The 15,173-nt window shown below is 56.0% G+C and overlaps 1 protein-coding gene and 1 long non-coding RNA gene across 26 annotated transcripts in view; one reads left to right on the forward strand and one right to left on the reverse strand.

Annotated features, from left to right (window-relative positions):
• Nucleotides 1-13,674, reverse strand: part of FBLIM1 (filamin binding LIM protein 1) — a 29,111-nt gene extending 15,437 nt beyond the window's left edge. For 4 of the 25 annotated variants that reach the window (XR_008492332.1, XR_010125182.1, XR_008492314.1 and 1 more), the window contains exons 1-6: nucleotides 12,486-12,588; nucleotides 6,756-6,807; nucleotides 6,070-6,339; nucleotides 3,685-3,878; nucleotides 2,623-2,725; nucleotides 694-863 (exon numbers count right to left, since the gene is read on the reverse strand). Coding sequence is in view for 8 of the 25 variants with exons in the window: in XM_054438385.2 (XP_054294360.1) it covers nucleotides 694-863; nucleotides 2,623-2,725; nucleotides 3,685-3,878; nucleotides 6,070-6,319 (717 nt within the window). In the remaining 17 variants the exon portion in view is untranslated. Of the gene's footprint in view, nucleotides 1-693; nucleotides 864-2,622; nucleotides 2,726-3,684; nucleotides 3,879-6,069; nucleotides 6,340-6,617; nucleotides 6,811-12,485; nucleotides 12,595-13,004; nucleotides 13,161-13,290 lie in introns of those variants that run through there. The other 21 variants (XR_010125185.1, XR_008492313.2, XR_008492315.2 and 18 more) reach the window with 10 other exon arrangements.
• LOC134738910 (uncharacterized) lies at nucleotides 12,503-15,139 on the forward strand. Its single transcript, XR_010125189.1, has 3 exons — nucleotides 12,503-12,634; nucleotides 13,026-13,173; nucleotides 14,629-15,139. It is a non-coding gene; the product is annotated as an uncharacterized LOC134738910 (long non-coding RNA).
• The last annotated feature ends 34 nt before the right edge of the window (nucleotides 15,140-15,173 follow it).

A 15,173-nucleotide genomic window follows, 5' to 3' on the forward strand; every position in this document is an offset into this window, starting at 1 on the left:
TGAGCCTCCATCTCAAACAAACAAACAAAAAAAGAGGCTGGGTGCAGTGGCTCATGCCTGTAATCCCAGCACTTCGGGAGGCCAAGGTGGGTGGCTCACGAGGTCAGGAGTTCAAGACCAGCCTGGCCAAGATGGTGAAACCCCGTCTCTACCAAAAATATAAAAATTAGCTGGGTGTGGTGTCAGGTGCCTGTAATCCCAGCTACTTGGGAGGCTGAGGCAGGAGAATCCTTTGAACCTGGGTGGCAGAGGTTGCAGTGAGCTGACATCGTGCCACTGCACCTTAGCCTGGGCGATAGAGTGAGACTCCGTCCCCCACGCAAAAAAAAAGAAGAAGAAGAAGAAAAAAAGAAACTGCAAAAGGCAGAGATGTGGGTTCTCCCTCAAGCCTCCAGATAGCACACCACCTTGGTTTTGGCCCAGTGAAGCTGATTTTGGACTTCTGACCTCCAGAACTGGGACAGAATAAACGTGTATTGCTGGAAGCCACCAAGGTTGTGGTGATCTCTTACAGGCAGCCCTAGGAAACTAATCGCCTTCACTGGGCTCCTTCTTTCTGAGCCTCAGTTTCCTCATCTGTGAAAGGGGTCAATAGTGCCTACTTCCCAGGATTGTGTGGGGAATGAAATGGTGCAACATACTCTAAGTGCTCAGCTCAGTGCCTGGCACCCAGAGGTCTGCTTCAGGGGTTACCTGGTAGCAGGGTTCACAGAGGGGTCGCCCATCCTTCTGGTAGAAGCTCTGCCCAGCCAGCTGGCGGCGGCAGGTGCGGCACGTGAAGCACTGAGCATGGTACTGCCTCTTCATGGCCTCCACAGCCAGCTCTCGGGGGGACACGGTCTTGTGGCAGAAGGCACAGATGTCTGGGGTAGGGGAGACACAGGCCATCACCAGCCCAGCCTGCGAGGACTGTACCCAGGCACCACCCAGAACATGCTCAGGGCACCGGAGGCTCTGTCTTAAACCTTGCAAATTCCTCAAATGACAAATACAGAGAGTCATGAAGAGCATTAAAAAGGAATCTGAGTCAGGCATGGTGACTCACGCCTGTAATGCCAGCACTTTGGGAGGCCAAGGTGAGCAGATCACTTGAGGCCAGGAGTTCAAGACCAGCCTGGCCAACATGGTGAAACCCCATCTCTACTAAAAATACAAAAATTAGCCGGGCATAGTGGCATGCCCCTGTAGTCCCAGCTACTCATGGGGCTGAGGCGGGAGAATCACTTGAACCTAGGAGGCAGAGGTTGTAGTGAGCCAAGACTGTGCCATTGCACTCCAGCCTGGGTAACAGAGTGAGGCTCTGTTTCAGGAAAAAAAAAAAAAAAAAAAAGAGCCCGTCGCAGTGGCTCATAACCTGTAATCCCAGCACTTTGGGAGGCCAAGGTGGGCGGATCATGAGGTCAAGAGATTGAGACCATCTGGCCAACATGGTGAAACCCCATCTCTACTAAAAATACAAAAATTAGCTGGGCGTGGTGGCAGGCGCTTGTAGTCCCAGCGCTCGGGAGGCTGAGGCAGGAGAATCGCTTGAACCCAGGAGGCGGAGGTTGCAGTGAGCCGAGATCATGCCACTGCACTCCAGCCTGGTGACAGAGCAAGACTCTGTCTAAAAAAATAAAAATAAAAATAAATAAAATAAATAAATAAGGAATTCTGGACAGCAGTTTCAGGACAAAGGGATTGTTGGCTGCCTTGACCTCCCAAAGTGCTGGGATTACAGGCATGAGCCACTACACCCAGCCAGGAGCCACTTTGTTTATTTATGTTATTTATTTTTTTATTTTTTTGAGACGGAAGCTCACTCTGTCACCCAGGCTGGAGAGCAGCAGCACAATCTCAGCTCACTGCAACCTCCGCCTCCCGGGTTCAAGCGATTCTCCTGCCTCAGCCTCCCGAGTAGCTGGGATTACAGGCACACACCACCACGCCCAGCTAATTTTCGTATTTTTAGTAGAGACAGCATTTCACCATGTCGGCCAGGCTGATCTCCAACTCCTGACCTCAGGTGATCCACCTGCCTTGGCCTCCCAAAATGCTAGGATTATAGGCGTGAGCCACCACGCCCAGCCAGGAGCCACTTTATATATAGCTCTGAGATATACGAAGGAAAGAAAGTGAACAGCAGAAGGGCCTAGTTTGCTACTTATGGAAAAATGGGGGGAGGGAGCGGGTGGACACATATTTGTATTTGCTCATATGTGCATAGTGTCTTTGGCAGGATACACAAGAGCTCAATGACAGAGGACACCCATCTGGAAGGAAACCGGGTGGTAAGGGGATGGGGCAGGTTGCAGGCTTCTTACTGTGTCCCCACTCATGCTGTTTATTTTGCACTGTGTGAGGGCATTAGCTATTCAGAAAATAAAATAATGAGAAAAAATTCAAGACATTTTTGCTATCGTAGCAAACTGTGCAGACTAACATTTTAAATAGAATTTAGGTATAAAGGGAAAAAGGCTAAAGCAATACAAATTAAATGGATGCCGAACTACAAAGCCCATCATTGTAATGTGAGCTGGGGTGGGGATGGGAAGGGGGGTCCTCACTCTCCTGGTTTCTACCTGGAAGCCCATGCTGGCCCCATGAGATCACCCCAGAATCCTCCCAGCCGTGTGAACCTACCTGTGGATGCCCCTTTCTCAACACGTTCTGCTGGGGGAGGTGGCAACTCTTCTTCCACGGGCCTGAGGGGACTGGGCTGGACTGAAGGTCTCTCCGCTGGGGCCTGTGGGGATGCAGATGGGGAGTCATTCAGTGGGACCCCATGCAGCCCTCCCAGCTCTGTTCCTCATCTGGGTGGTAACAGGTAGAATTAGCCGCATTGTACCGAGAAGGAAACCGAGGCCCAGGGAAGCAAGGGACCTGCGTAAGTCTCTCAGCAGGAAGGTCACAGTGGCAGCTGACTGGGGTCCCTCAATCAGCCACTGCTCCTTGTCCTACCTAGAAGGACTCTCCTGCAACCAGGCTTCCCCATGGAGGCTGGACTGAAGTGGACTAAGCCCTTGGCCTGTGACGCCCCCCATTTCTACACAGCCTCTGTTAAGGGCCCAGGGTTAAAAAACAGGTTCCTAGCCAGGTGCAGTGGCTCAAACCTGTAATTCCAGCACTTTGGGAGGCCGAGCTGTGTGGATCACCTGAGGTGAGTAGTCTGAGACCAGCCTCACCAACATGGTGAAACCCTGTCTCTATAAGAGTACAATAAATTAGCCAGGCATGGTGCGGGTGCCTGTAATCCCAGCTACTCAGGAGACTGTGACAGGAGAATCGCTTGAACCTGGGAGGTGGAGGCTACAGTGAGCCAAGATCATGCCATTGCACTCCAGCCTGGGCGACACAGCGAGACTCCATCTCAAAAACAAACAAACAAACAAAAATCCAGGTATCCTATGCAGCCTAAGGGATTTAGGTCAGACTCAGGGAAACGTCTTCCTCAGAGCTGAAGCAGGTGTCTGCGGCACGCGCAGCAGGGAGGCGGTGGCAGCCCCCTCCAGAGACCCTGAAACATTTAACCAATTTTCACCTGCCTGAATAGGGACTTCTGAGCTTCAAAGAGGGACTGCCCCCGAGCAGAAGAATGCACCAGACAAAGTCCAGGTTTAGAACCCCTGAACGCCCAGAAGGCCCAGACTCCCCATCCCCCAACCAAGGGGACCAAGGGATTGCGGGGGAGCGGGGGGGCAGTACCTGCGGTGGGGGCGGGGGCAGGGGCGGGGACAGGTGCAGCTGCTCTAAGTCTGCAATGAGTGAGGCCCCCATTGAAGCAGGAGCCTCCTCTTCAGAAGGCAGAAGCACCGGAGGGGGCAGTGGAGGGGGCGGGAGGAGGTCCAGGTCAGGAAGCGCATCCTCACCATCCAGGACTGGAGGAGGGGGTGGGCATCCTGCAATGGGGGAGGAGAGAGGGCTGGTCAGAGCCTCCCAGGTGGACCTGGGAAGGTTTTACTTACCTACATGGCCATATGGAGGGTAGCTGAGGGCTCAGGTCGGGGTCACCCCAGCCTGGGTTCCATGTCTAACTCTGCCACTGATTTGCTGTGTGTCCTTAGGCAAGAAACTTAATCTCAGGCCAGGCATGGTAGCTCATGCCTATAATCTCAGCACTTTGGGAGGCCAAGGTAGGCAGTTCGCTTGAACCCAGAAGTTCAAGAGCAGCCTGGGCATCATAGTGAGACCTCAACTCTACTAAAAATTTAAAAAATGTAGCCAGGCATGGCAGCACAGGCCTATAGTCCTAGCTGCTTGGGAGGCTGATGTGGGAGGATCACTTAAGCCCAAAAAGTTGAGGCTGCAGTGAGCTTAGATCACACCACTGCACTTCAGCCTGGGTGACAGAGCCAGACCCTCCCTGTCTCAAAAAAAAAAAAAAAAAAGCCGGGCGCAGTGGCTCACGCCTGTAATCCCAGCACTTTGGGGGAGCTGAGGCAGGCAGATCACCTGAGGTTGGAAGTTTGAGACCAGCCTGACCAACATAGAGAAACCCCATCTCTACTAAAAATACAAAATTAGCTGGGCATGGTGGCGCATGCCTATAATCCCAGCTACTTGGGAGGCTGAGGCAGGATATTCGCCTGAACCCAGGAGGCGGAGGTTGTGGTGAGCTGAGATCGTGCCACTGCACTCCAGCCTGGGCAACAAAAGCCAAACTCCATCTAAAAAAACAAAAAATTAGGCTGGGTGCGGTGGCTCACGCCTGTAATCCCAGCACTTTGGGAGGCTGAGGCGGGCCGATCACCTGAGGTCAGGAATTTGAGACCAGCCTGGCAACCATGGTGAAACCCTGTCTCTACTAAAAATACAAAAATTAGCTGGGTGTGGTGGTGGGTGCCAGTAATCCTAGCTACTTGGGAGGCTGAGGCAGGAGAATTGCTTGAACCTGGGGAGCAGAGGTTGCAGTGAGCCGAGATCGCGCCACTGCACTCCTACCTGGGCGACAGAGCAACACTTCGTCTCTCTCTCTCTCTCTCTCTCTCTCTCTCTCTATATATATATACACACATACACACACACACACACACACACACACACAAATTAGCTGGGCTTGGGGGTGAGAGCTTGTGGTCCCAGCTCCTTGGGAGGCTGAGGTGGGAGGATCACTTGAGCCAGGTAGGTTGAGGCTACAGTTAGCCGTGAGCACACCACTGCACTGCACTGCAGCTTGGGTGACAGAACAAGACCCTGTCTCAAAAAAAAAAAAAAAAGAAATGCAAATTCTCAGGCCCCACGGCAGATCTGCTGAATCAGAGATACTTGGGGTGGGAGCCGGCGGCTGTGCTAGAACGGACCCAGTGACTGTGTTGGTACAGGCCCGGGTGATGCTGCTGCTGACTCAGCGGAAGTGTGAGAACCAGGCTCCGATGAGCTCATGGAGTCAGGAACCAGGTGTTGGAGAGGCAGTAAGAGTGCTGTGGCCTCTCCCAGTGCCTGCCTTCCAGTGCAGGGCCCACAGGCTGTGATGGGCAGGCAGGAATTCAAGAGAGAAGCAGGGGGACCTAAGGCCATAGGACAGGTGGGCAGAAAGGGGGTCCTGGACCTGCTCGAGGATGACTCTGAGAGGACAAGTACTAGGCAGACGGCAGATGGCAGCCTTCGGTGTAGACGGCTTCAAGCAGCTGGCAGCATCCCCAGCGCCTGGGGCCAGCCTTTGTGTCCTGCAGTTAGACCAGGCGCATGACCAAGCTGGTCACCTAAAACTTATCTCACTTCAGGGAGACTGAACCCCAAGATCCCCGTGCTCTGCTTGAGGGTATTAAATTGGCAGATGAAATGGCCAGCCAGCCATGCTGACCAGTGACAGGACAGCCCTTCCCAGGCAAGTTTGATCTTGTTCCCACACTCCTAAGATCCTCTTCCCATAATCCCAATAACCCATGAAAATGTCCCGGAAATTCTGACATCTAGCCTCTATTTCCCGGGCTCCCTTGCCCACCCAGAAGGGGCACATCTTTTTGTTTCCCGTTGATGTGTGAATTTTGTCAGGATGAATAATGAATGAACGAATGACGCTGGAGCCTGCCCTTTCCTCCCCACCTCTGCCTCTGACGTGGTCTTCCCCAAAGTCCCCTCCACTCTTACCTCCATTGGAGAGCTGCATAGGTGCAGCTGGCACTGTGGCTGCAGCTCTGCCAGGGGGTGTCCAGGGGCTGGGCCTCCCCTCCAAGCCAGCCTCGGGTGTCTTCATGGGGGCAGGAGCCTCCCAGGGGCGGCCACGCCGGGCCTCACAAACTGCCTGCCTCACTTCCTCCGCCACGGCCACATCGCGGCGCGGGGGTGCCAGGGTGATAAAGACAGACGATGCCACCCTCTTCTCAGGCTTTGAGGCCATGGCTTCAGCTCCTGGTGTGGCTAGGGACAGAGTGGGGTACAGCACAGGATTGCCACCCAGACACACAGACACCCTCCCCCGAGAGGAGAGAGCCTCCCTCCTCCCAAAAAGACAGGTCAGCCACCCTACCATTTCAACAACTCAGTCCAGCACCCAGCCCAGCCAGAGAAGAGGTAGGTGTGTCCCGCTGGAGAAGACAGGACCCACCAGGGAACTTGGCCACAGGGGTGAGACCCAAAAGTCCTGACTGCCTCTCCCCCGAACCTGCACACCTAGGGGAGCAAAGGGCAGCCCTCACCAATGATCACTTTTCCTTGTCTAATACCCGCGAGGAAGGAACAGATGCTTCAGCTCCCAGCCCCAGCAGGGCTGACTTCAGTTCCCAGCCTGGAGTCCTGCCTGCCCGCTGGGCCACACCCCAAGTGACCTCCCTCACCTGGGATCAGATTCTCCTGGAAGGGCTGAAGTCCTGGAGGTTGAGGCCAGCTCTGCTTTGGGAGGGAAAGAGAACGGATCAGGATCTGTCAGGGCGTCAGGGCTGGGTTCTGGCGGCAGAGTGGGCAGGGCGCAGTGAGAGCTGCCCTCACTAAGACCTGCTCTGCCCTGAGCATGTTATACTCATTAACTCATAAACACCCACACGTTATGCTCATTAACTCATAAACACTCACAAGGTGGCTGCAGGGCAGGCACTATCATCACCCACCTAACACATCAAGAAATCGAGACTCAGAGAGAAGTCACCTGTCCAAGGTCACATGGTGGTGAGGTGGCATTGGAACCCAGAGCCCATGCTCTTGGCCACTTTGCTCTGCTCTGCCTTGCTCTGCTCTGCCCTTTCTCAGCCCTGCACACGAGCCAGCACCCTCTTTGCTTGCCTTCTAGTGCTGGAATCTCTCATTCCACCCAATCTCCAAAACCTAGGTCCTGGTTCAGGCCTGGGCAGGGGGCAAGGGGAGAGATGGGGAGGCTCCATGGCCTCTGGTCTCACCTCCTAACCCTGATCTTTCTAGAGCATCAATCTCTTTCTCCTTTATTCGAAAACCTTCCATGGGCTGGGCACGGTGGCTCACAGCTGTAATCCCAGCATTTTGGGAGGCCGAGGCAGGTGGATCACTTGAGGCCAGGAGTTCGAGACCACCCTGACCAACATGGTGAAACCCCATCTCTACTAAAAATACAAAAATTAGCCATGCGTGGTGGTGGGCACCTGTAATCTCAGCTACTTGGGAGGGTGAGGCAGGAGAATCGCTTGAACCTGGGAGGCCGAGGTTGTGGTGAGCCAAGATTGCACCACTGCCCTCCAGTCTGTGCAACAGAGCGAGACTCTGTCTTTTTTTTTTTTTTTTGAGACGGAATCTTGCTCTGTTGCCCAGGCTGGAGTGCAGTGGCACGATCTTGGCTTACTGCAAGCTCCACTTCCCAGGTTCATGCCATTCTCCTGCCTCAGCCTCCTGAGTAGCTGGGACTACAGGCGCCCGCCACCACGCCTGTCTAATTTTGTTTTTGTATTTTTAGTATAGATGGGGTTTCACTGTGTTAGCCAGGATGGTCTTGATCTCCTGACCTCGTGATCCGCCCACCTCAGCCTCCCAAAGTGCTGGGATTACAGGCATGAGCCATCGCACCCGGGTGAGACTGTCCCAGCACTTTGGGAGGCAGAGGCAGGTGGATCACCTGAGGTCTGGAGTTCGAGACCAGCCTGGCCAACATGGTGAAACCCCATCTCTACTAAAAATACAAAAATTAGCTGGGTGTGCTGGTGGGCGCCTGTAATCCCGGCTACTTGGGAGGCTGAGGCAGGAGAATCACTTGAACCCGTGGGGGTGGAGGTTGCAGTGAGGTGAGATGGCACCATTGTACTCTAGCCTGGGCAACAAGAGTGAAACTCTGTCTAAAAAAAAAAGTATGGCTCTCCACCACCTCAGGATGAAGTCCAACTGTGGCAGCCTCAGCCTCTTTGAGCCCCTGGACCACTCACCCTTCCTATGTCCTCTCTTTTGCCTTGCAGTGTTTCTCCTATGGTTTTCCTGTCCTGCCCCTACAGGGTGAATTTCAGCTTTCTCTTAGAGGCCCAGCTCAAACATCACCTCCTCCACAAGGCCTCCCCCGCCGCCCCCCCATTCCTGGCCCTCTCCAGGGGCGGTTTCCTGCTGCCAAGGGTGGACGAAAGCGATGATAGCCCCAGGGCAGGACAGGCTGGCTCACAAGCTCACTATCAATGCGTCTGACCTTCAGCGGTGTCTGCATTCTTTGTGTGCCTCGAGGATATCAGAGTGCAGGCATCAAAACCCAGATCTGGCCACCCGATGGCTCACGCCCGTAATCACAGCACTTTGGGAGGTGGGCGATCACTTGAGGTAAGGAGTTCAAGACCATCCTGGCCAACATGGTGAAACACTGTCTCTACTAAAAATACAAAAATTTGGCCGGGCGTGGAGGCTCATGCCTGTAATCTCAGCATTTTGGAAGGGCAAGGTAGTTGGATCACGAGGTAAGTTCAAGACCAGCCTGGCCAAGATGGTGAAACCCTGCCTCTACTAAAAACAAAAAAATTAGCTGGGCATGGTGGCGGGCGCCTGTTATCTCAGCTACTCAGGAGGCTGAGACAGAATTGCTTGAACCCGGGAGGCGGAGGTTGCAGTGAGCCGAGATTGCACCACCACACTCCAGCCTGGGTGACAGAGCAAGACTCCATCTCAAAAAAAAAAAAAAAAAAAAAAAAAAAATTAGCCAGGCATGGTGGTATGCACCTGTAGTCCCCAGCTACTTAGGAGGCTGAGGCAAGAGAATCGCTTGACTCCTGGGAGGCGAGGTTGCAGTGAGCTGAGATTGCGCCACTGCACTCCAGCCGAGGTGACAGAGTGAAACTCTGTCTCAAAAAAAAAAAAAAAAAAGAAAAGCATAAATCAGAGAGCATGGTTGGCACCCTGATAGCCTGATGTCAGGAGAAGGACATTATTTCCCATCTCTCAGGTAGTTCCTGCTGACAGTAGTCCCTGTGGCCAAGGCTGAGGTGGGGCCACGGGTGGGAAAGCTGGGAGTCCAGCGAGCACACCCGTCCTCACCAGGCACCCAATGCCTGTGCCCAGGGCTAAAAATGTCTCCTTTTCTATCTCGCTCTTCAGGCTTCCCTCCTTATCTCAAAGTGCACTGGCCACTTTGGGTTCACAGCGACTGATGGATGATAATAAAAACAATAACACGTGCTCCTAAATTCCTCTTAAGTTGGTTTATGTGTTTGGCTAAAATATATAGCTCAGTCTGATAATAAAATATCTATTCTGAGGAAGAAACCAATATATTAGGAAAGAGCTTCAAAACTTATTTAAAAGTACCTGTCTTTTGCTTCTGGGTTTGGAAATGATGTCTGGAAGTATGTATGCTTAGGCTGGCTGTCACGGGCTTTAGTTTTACACTTTGTTATAAGTTTAAGAATCTATTTTTGTCAACAATGTTCAGAGTGCATGTGAGATTTAAAGAAATACCAAACAACTCGCTGATAAGGCACTTGTCTTGTGCCAGGCCCCGTGCCAGGTGCTATATGTGCCTCAAAACCCACCAGCCTCTCAATCTAGCTGCAAGAAATGCCCATCCTGCCCCCACTTTGCAGATGGACCCTGTGAGGTTCCAAGAAGTTAAGTGACTTTCCCAGGCCATCCATGGCACTCAGAATTCTAATGGAACATCATCCAAAAGTGTGTCCCCAGACACAATTTTCCTTCCTTGGGTGGCACAAAGTCGCCCAAGTTCCCAGGCCTGTTCTCACTTTAGAATGGCCCAATCCAGACCAGAAATCTTGTGGTCGGCATGTTCCGGGCTGGTCCCCAGGGGCTGCTGTGGGCCTTCGGGATGGCCCTCTGCCTCCTCCCACCCAGCGCTGACCCTTCCTACACTCCTCCGGGAAGTCGGATCTGCCTGGCTTCTCGGAAAATGTCCAGCACTGAGGCCAGATGTTCACAGCTGGGCAGCCCCTATACCTCCCAAGCAGTGACTGTGGGGACCTCAGGCCCCAGGGGGTCTAAGCTGGGGAGTTTCAAAGCCCTGTCACTCCCATCGGCAGAGGGAGCCCCGGCTTCCCTCCGGTCCCACTGCCAGCGATTCAGCTGGGAGCAGGCTGTGTGTAAGTTCCCCGGGGCCATCTCCCAGTCAGCCGTGCCCAGGGGACCCTCCGCCCCCACTCTTCCTCCCCCAGAGAGGAATCACAGATCCAGTTAGATAAGTGGAGAAAAGTGGGAACAAAGGGAAGGAAAGTCATTTCCTGTCCAAAGGAAGGAAGGAGGCAGGGATCCAGCCAGCCACCCAGACCAGCTAGAGGCTGCAGCCTTGGGGCAGAGGATGTGCAGCTCAGGGGGGTTGGGGGTCACCCCCACAGTCCTCCTTCCTACTCCTTATTCCCTACAAAAAAAAAACAAAAGCAACAACAACAAAAAAACCAGAAAAAAAAACCTCTGGGGCCACCTCTAAGCTCTGTTCTTTTTTTTTTTTTTTTTGAGACAGAATCTTGCTCTGTGGCGGAGGCTGGAGTGCAGTGGCACAATCTCAGCTCACTGAAACCTCCACCTCCCAGGTTCAAGCGATTGTCCTGCCTCAGCCTCCTGAGTAGCTGGGACCACAGGCGCACGCCACCACCCCTGGCTAATTTTTGTATTTTTGGTAGAGACAGGGTTTCACCATGTTGACCAGGCTGGTCTCAAACTCCTGACCTCAAGTGATCCGCCCTCCTTGGCCTCCCAGAGTGCTGGGATTACAGGCGTGAGCCACTACACCCGGCTTAAGCTTTGTTATTTATTTATTTATTTTGAGACACAGTCTCGTTCTGTGGCCCAGGCTGGAGCGCAGTGGCGCGATCTCGGCTCACTGCAATCCCCGCCTCCCGGGTTCAAGCGATTCTCGTGCCTCAGCCTCCGAGTAGCTGGGATTACAGGCGCCTGCCACCACACCCGGCTAATTTTTGTATTTTTAGTAGAGACGGGGTTTCACCATGTTGGCCAGGCTGGTCTCCAACTCCTGACCTCAGGTAATCCGCCCGCCTCGGCCTCCCAAAGTGCTGGGATTACAGGCGTGAGCCACCGCGCCCGGCCAGCTTTGTTCTTTAATGACTGGATAAAGCAGTCTACCTTTGGGTCCGGAATTAAGGCAGAGGTGGCGGGGTGTGCCCCAATCCCTCCCACCTTGCAACTTAGGGGAGGGGTTCCCTCAACCTCTCTCCCACCCCAGGGAAACAGAGGAGGTAGAGAGCTGGGTTCACACGCGGTCCTACTTCTTTCCTGCGGGGTGACCTCGAACAGGTCACCGAAACTCTCTGGCCTCGTTTTTTCATAAAGTGAGAATGAGTGTGTCCCTAGGGCGGCCGAGAGGATATATAAGGAAAGAAGACTCAGGGTCTAGGCCCTTGGAAGGTGCAAAGAGAAGGACAGCTGGTTAGGCAGCAGCTGAGAGGGAGAAGCAGCCTGGGGGCTGGGCTCAGCTGGGGGTGCCTCCAGGACCCGGACAGAGCCTACAGCGTCATTAAGAACAGGAATCTGGGCGCGGCCCCAGCCTCTCCCCGGGGTCCTCAGGCTTGGGCGGGAGGGGTAGGGGCCGACGCCAAGATCATCCCAGGGCACACACCTAGGTATCGCCCATCTCCACACCTTCTCAGCCCCCGACGGGCGCGTGAGGCCCAGAGAGGGGCAGCCCCGGGACCCGTCCCTCCCCTTGCCTGACCCTGGCGAGGAAAAGGGGCCTGGAGCTCCCCCGGGCTCCGGAAACGCGGGACCCTCCGCAGGCAGCCGAGCAGGGCGGCCGCCGGGGTCACCGCGGGGCGCCGCCGGAGCTTTAATTCGATCCATGTGCGGGACTCCGGCCCTTTGTGCGGGAGCTTCCGCCCTGCGCGCCGGGTCCCCGGCTCCCGCTCCCAGGCTGGGACTCGGCCCTCCGCCGGCCTCACTGAGCCCTCGCCCCGGACCTGCCGACTCCCCGACTCCGGGAGAGAGACCAAGAGACTGGGACGCAAAGGGCGTGAGGACCGCACCCCCCACCCGCAGGCCCCTCCAGGGGCGCCGCGCCGGGGGTCCCGGCTGGGGACCGAGCAGGCTCCGGCCGAGCGCTGCCTGCGCTGTCACCTGTGTGCACCGGGGACAGGGACGGAGGGACGCGACCCCCACCCACCCGGCCCGCTTACCTGGGCCGCCCGCGCCCCGGCGGCTCCGATCCGACGCCCGAGCCAGCGGAGCCCGGAGCCGCTGGGCCTCCCGTCCCCTCCGCCCGTCCGCCCTCCCCGCCCCCTCGGCTCCCTCCGCCCCGCCGCCCCGCGCCGCTTTACCATAAAAGGTGAGGCTCGGGGGGAGGGGGCGCGGGATTCCCGCCCCGCGGAAGCGGCTCCTACCTGCCCCCCAACCTGCCCGGCCGCGCCCCGCGCCGCCCCCTCCCCCTCCCTTTGTTCCCTGGACCACGCCTCCCCTCCCCCTTGGCACCGGCCCGGGGGTGGGAATGGGGGGGAATGAGGATGGGGGGATGGGGGGGATAGGGGGGTTGGGGAGTGGGGGTGGGAGGATGGGGAGTCGGGGTGGGGTTCCTTCCCTCCCCGCTGCCCACCCCCTCGCGTCCTTTATGGACCCCGAGTGGTCCCTGCCCTCCCCCTTCCCTCGCTCTCCTGGGTTGGCGACCCCATCTACCCTGTCCGGCGGAGGTGAGCGCTTACTTTGGCTCTGGGATCCGGCAGGGTCTTGCGTCAAACCGACCAGGGTTCTGCGGCCGTTCACTAAGCGTGAGACCCGGAGCAGTCACGCCACCTCCTGAGCCTCAGTGTCTTCATCTGTAAAGTGGAGGTAGCCACTGCCTACCTCTCCAGGTTGGCCTGAGGATAAAAGGTGACAGTCACAGCCAGGACTGTAATTAATAGTGGTTAATATATGCTGGGTTGGGGGCTTTTTCCGGGAGTGTCCCTGAGGGTGGGGGTCTCAGAGACCCCCAGTGGAGCAGGTCACCTTGTTCTGCTCTCCTGAGCCGTAAGCCCTCTGCAGGTGGGTCCCGGTGTCCCGGGGGACAGGCCGCTCCAGGAGCTCTGGAAGGCAGGGCCGGGCTGGCCCTGTGGCTGAACCCCTCCCTCCACATCCAGTGACCCTCCCCCTTCCAGCTGGAGCAGTTAGGAGGGGAGCGGGATGGGAGGAAGAGCCGGGACTCTGGGGCCCGGGATGGGGCCGGGATGGACTGCCTGGGTCCCTGGAGGCCTCAGGGACATTGTGGGGAAAGGAATCTGGGTCTGATTCAGAGGCAAACAGATTGTTCTTTTGATTAAAGCCACAGTGGCTGAGGCTGGAGGAGCGCTGGACTCAGCGCCATCTGCGGGGCAGCCAGACAGGATCTGGCCCGTCCTGCCACCCCTCAGCTACAGTCACCCCTCCAGGGTGGCTCTGGGGCTGTTTCTGGGGAAGGCTGATTTATGAGGGTCGGAGGAGGCTGCCTCCGCCCTCACCCACTGATCATCGCCCCTCCCATCCCTCTTGTCGCTCCTTTTCCCATTTGATCCTCACAGCCAAGCTGCAGTAACAGCAGCAGTCCCAGAAGCTGCCATTGATAGGGGCTTTCTAGGTGCTGGTACCCATCCTCATCCCCATCCTAATCCCACAAGAGCCCTGGGCACCAGGGCTGATGATTCCTGTTCACAGTCAAGGACACTGAGGCCCCCAGAGGCTCAAGGCCACACTAGGGGCAAATGGCAGAGCCAGATTCAGACTAGAGCCGCTGTGTCCCTGGGCACACAGCTCTGCTTGTCTCAAGAACAGGTATCACGGCCACCCTTTACAGATTCAGAAGCTGGGGCTTGGAGATGCTTAGAGCTCTGTGCAGCAGGGCGAGGCTGGGACTCAAGGCTGTCTGAGTCCCTGCTCGGCTCATTCCTGGCTTGGCAGTGATATCCTGCCCCTGCCCCCCAAAACTCCAGTTTTGCAGCACCCTTTGGAGGAGACTTCCCCATACCCTCCGCCAGGAGGGAAACACTGAACGCCAGAGACGGGAAGGACTCAAAGGAGGAAGGTGCAATCTGGGGGTTTTCAGGTGCTTTTGGCTGTAGAACCCCTTTGCAAGTGCTTAGTGACCCAGAAGTTTATTTAAGAGATAAAGGTGGAGCTGCCTGCCCTCACCTCCATGACAGCCCCTGAACCACCTGTTGCACCCCCAGGTGGGATAGTGAGGCAACGAAGAGTTGATCTGGGGCCTTGTTCCAGGTCACACTGGCTTAGTCTAGGACCCAGGCTTCCCACATTTGCTCTGGGACAGTCCAAGGGGAATGAGGGGTCCAACTGCCTCTGCTTACCTGCCTCCAGCACCCCAGGCCACCTGTTCCACCACCACCACTGCTCCCGGATGGAGGGGTTCGTCCTGGTCTGCAGCAGCCCAGGTGTCGATGTCACCGATCGGCAGGTGCCAAACTTCCTGCAACGGAAACCCAGGAAGTGCGCTGGACGAGAACACACGCCCTTTGTCTGCCAGCTCAGAGGCTCTGCTGCCCTCCGCCCTCCCTGCCAGGCTCACAACGGCTTTCTTCTCCCTCAGATGGCCCCAGCAGGCAAGGGGCTCAATCTTCTATTAGGATGGTGGCAGCTGAGACCCTGAGTGGCAGGGAAGGGGTGGAAGAGAGGTTTGAGGGCAAGTCTGCTTGCCAGGGCGGGGGTGGCACCTCCACGGTGGAGAGCTTTGACTGAGCAGACACTGACTGGGCACCTACTGTGTGCAATGCATGAGTCAAGGAGCCGACGACGGGATCAAATCAGACATGATCAGTCCTTGTCCCCACAGACCTTACAGGGAGGTTGGGTAGAGCAAACCATAAAGCAAATTAACATAACAATAACCAATAGTAAAAGGTGCT

This window comes from Pongo pygmaeus, chromosome 1 (assembly GCF_028885625.2).
Source record: "Pongo pygmaeus isolate AG05252 chromosome 1, NHGRI_mPonPyg2-v2.0_pri, whole genome shotgun sequence".
NCBI lineage: Eukaryota > Metazoa > Chordata > Mammalia > Primates > Hominidae > Pongo > Pongo pygmaeus.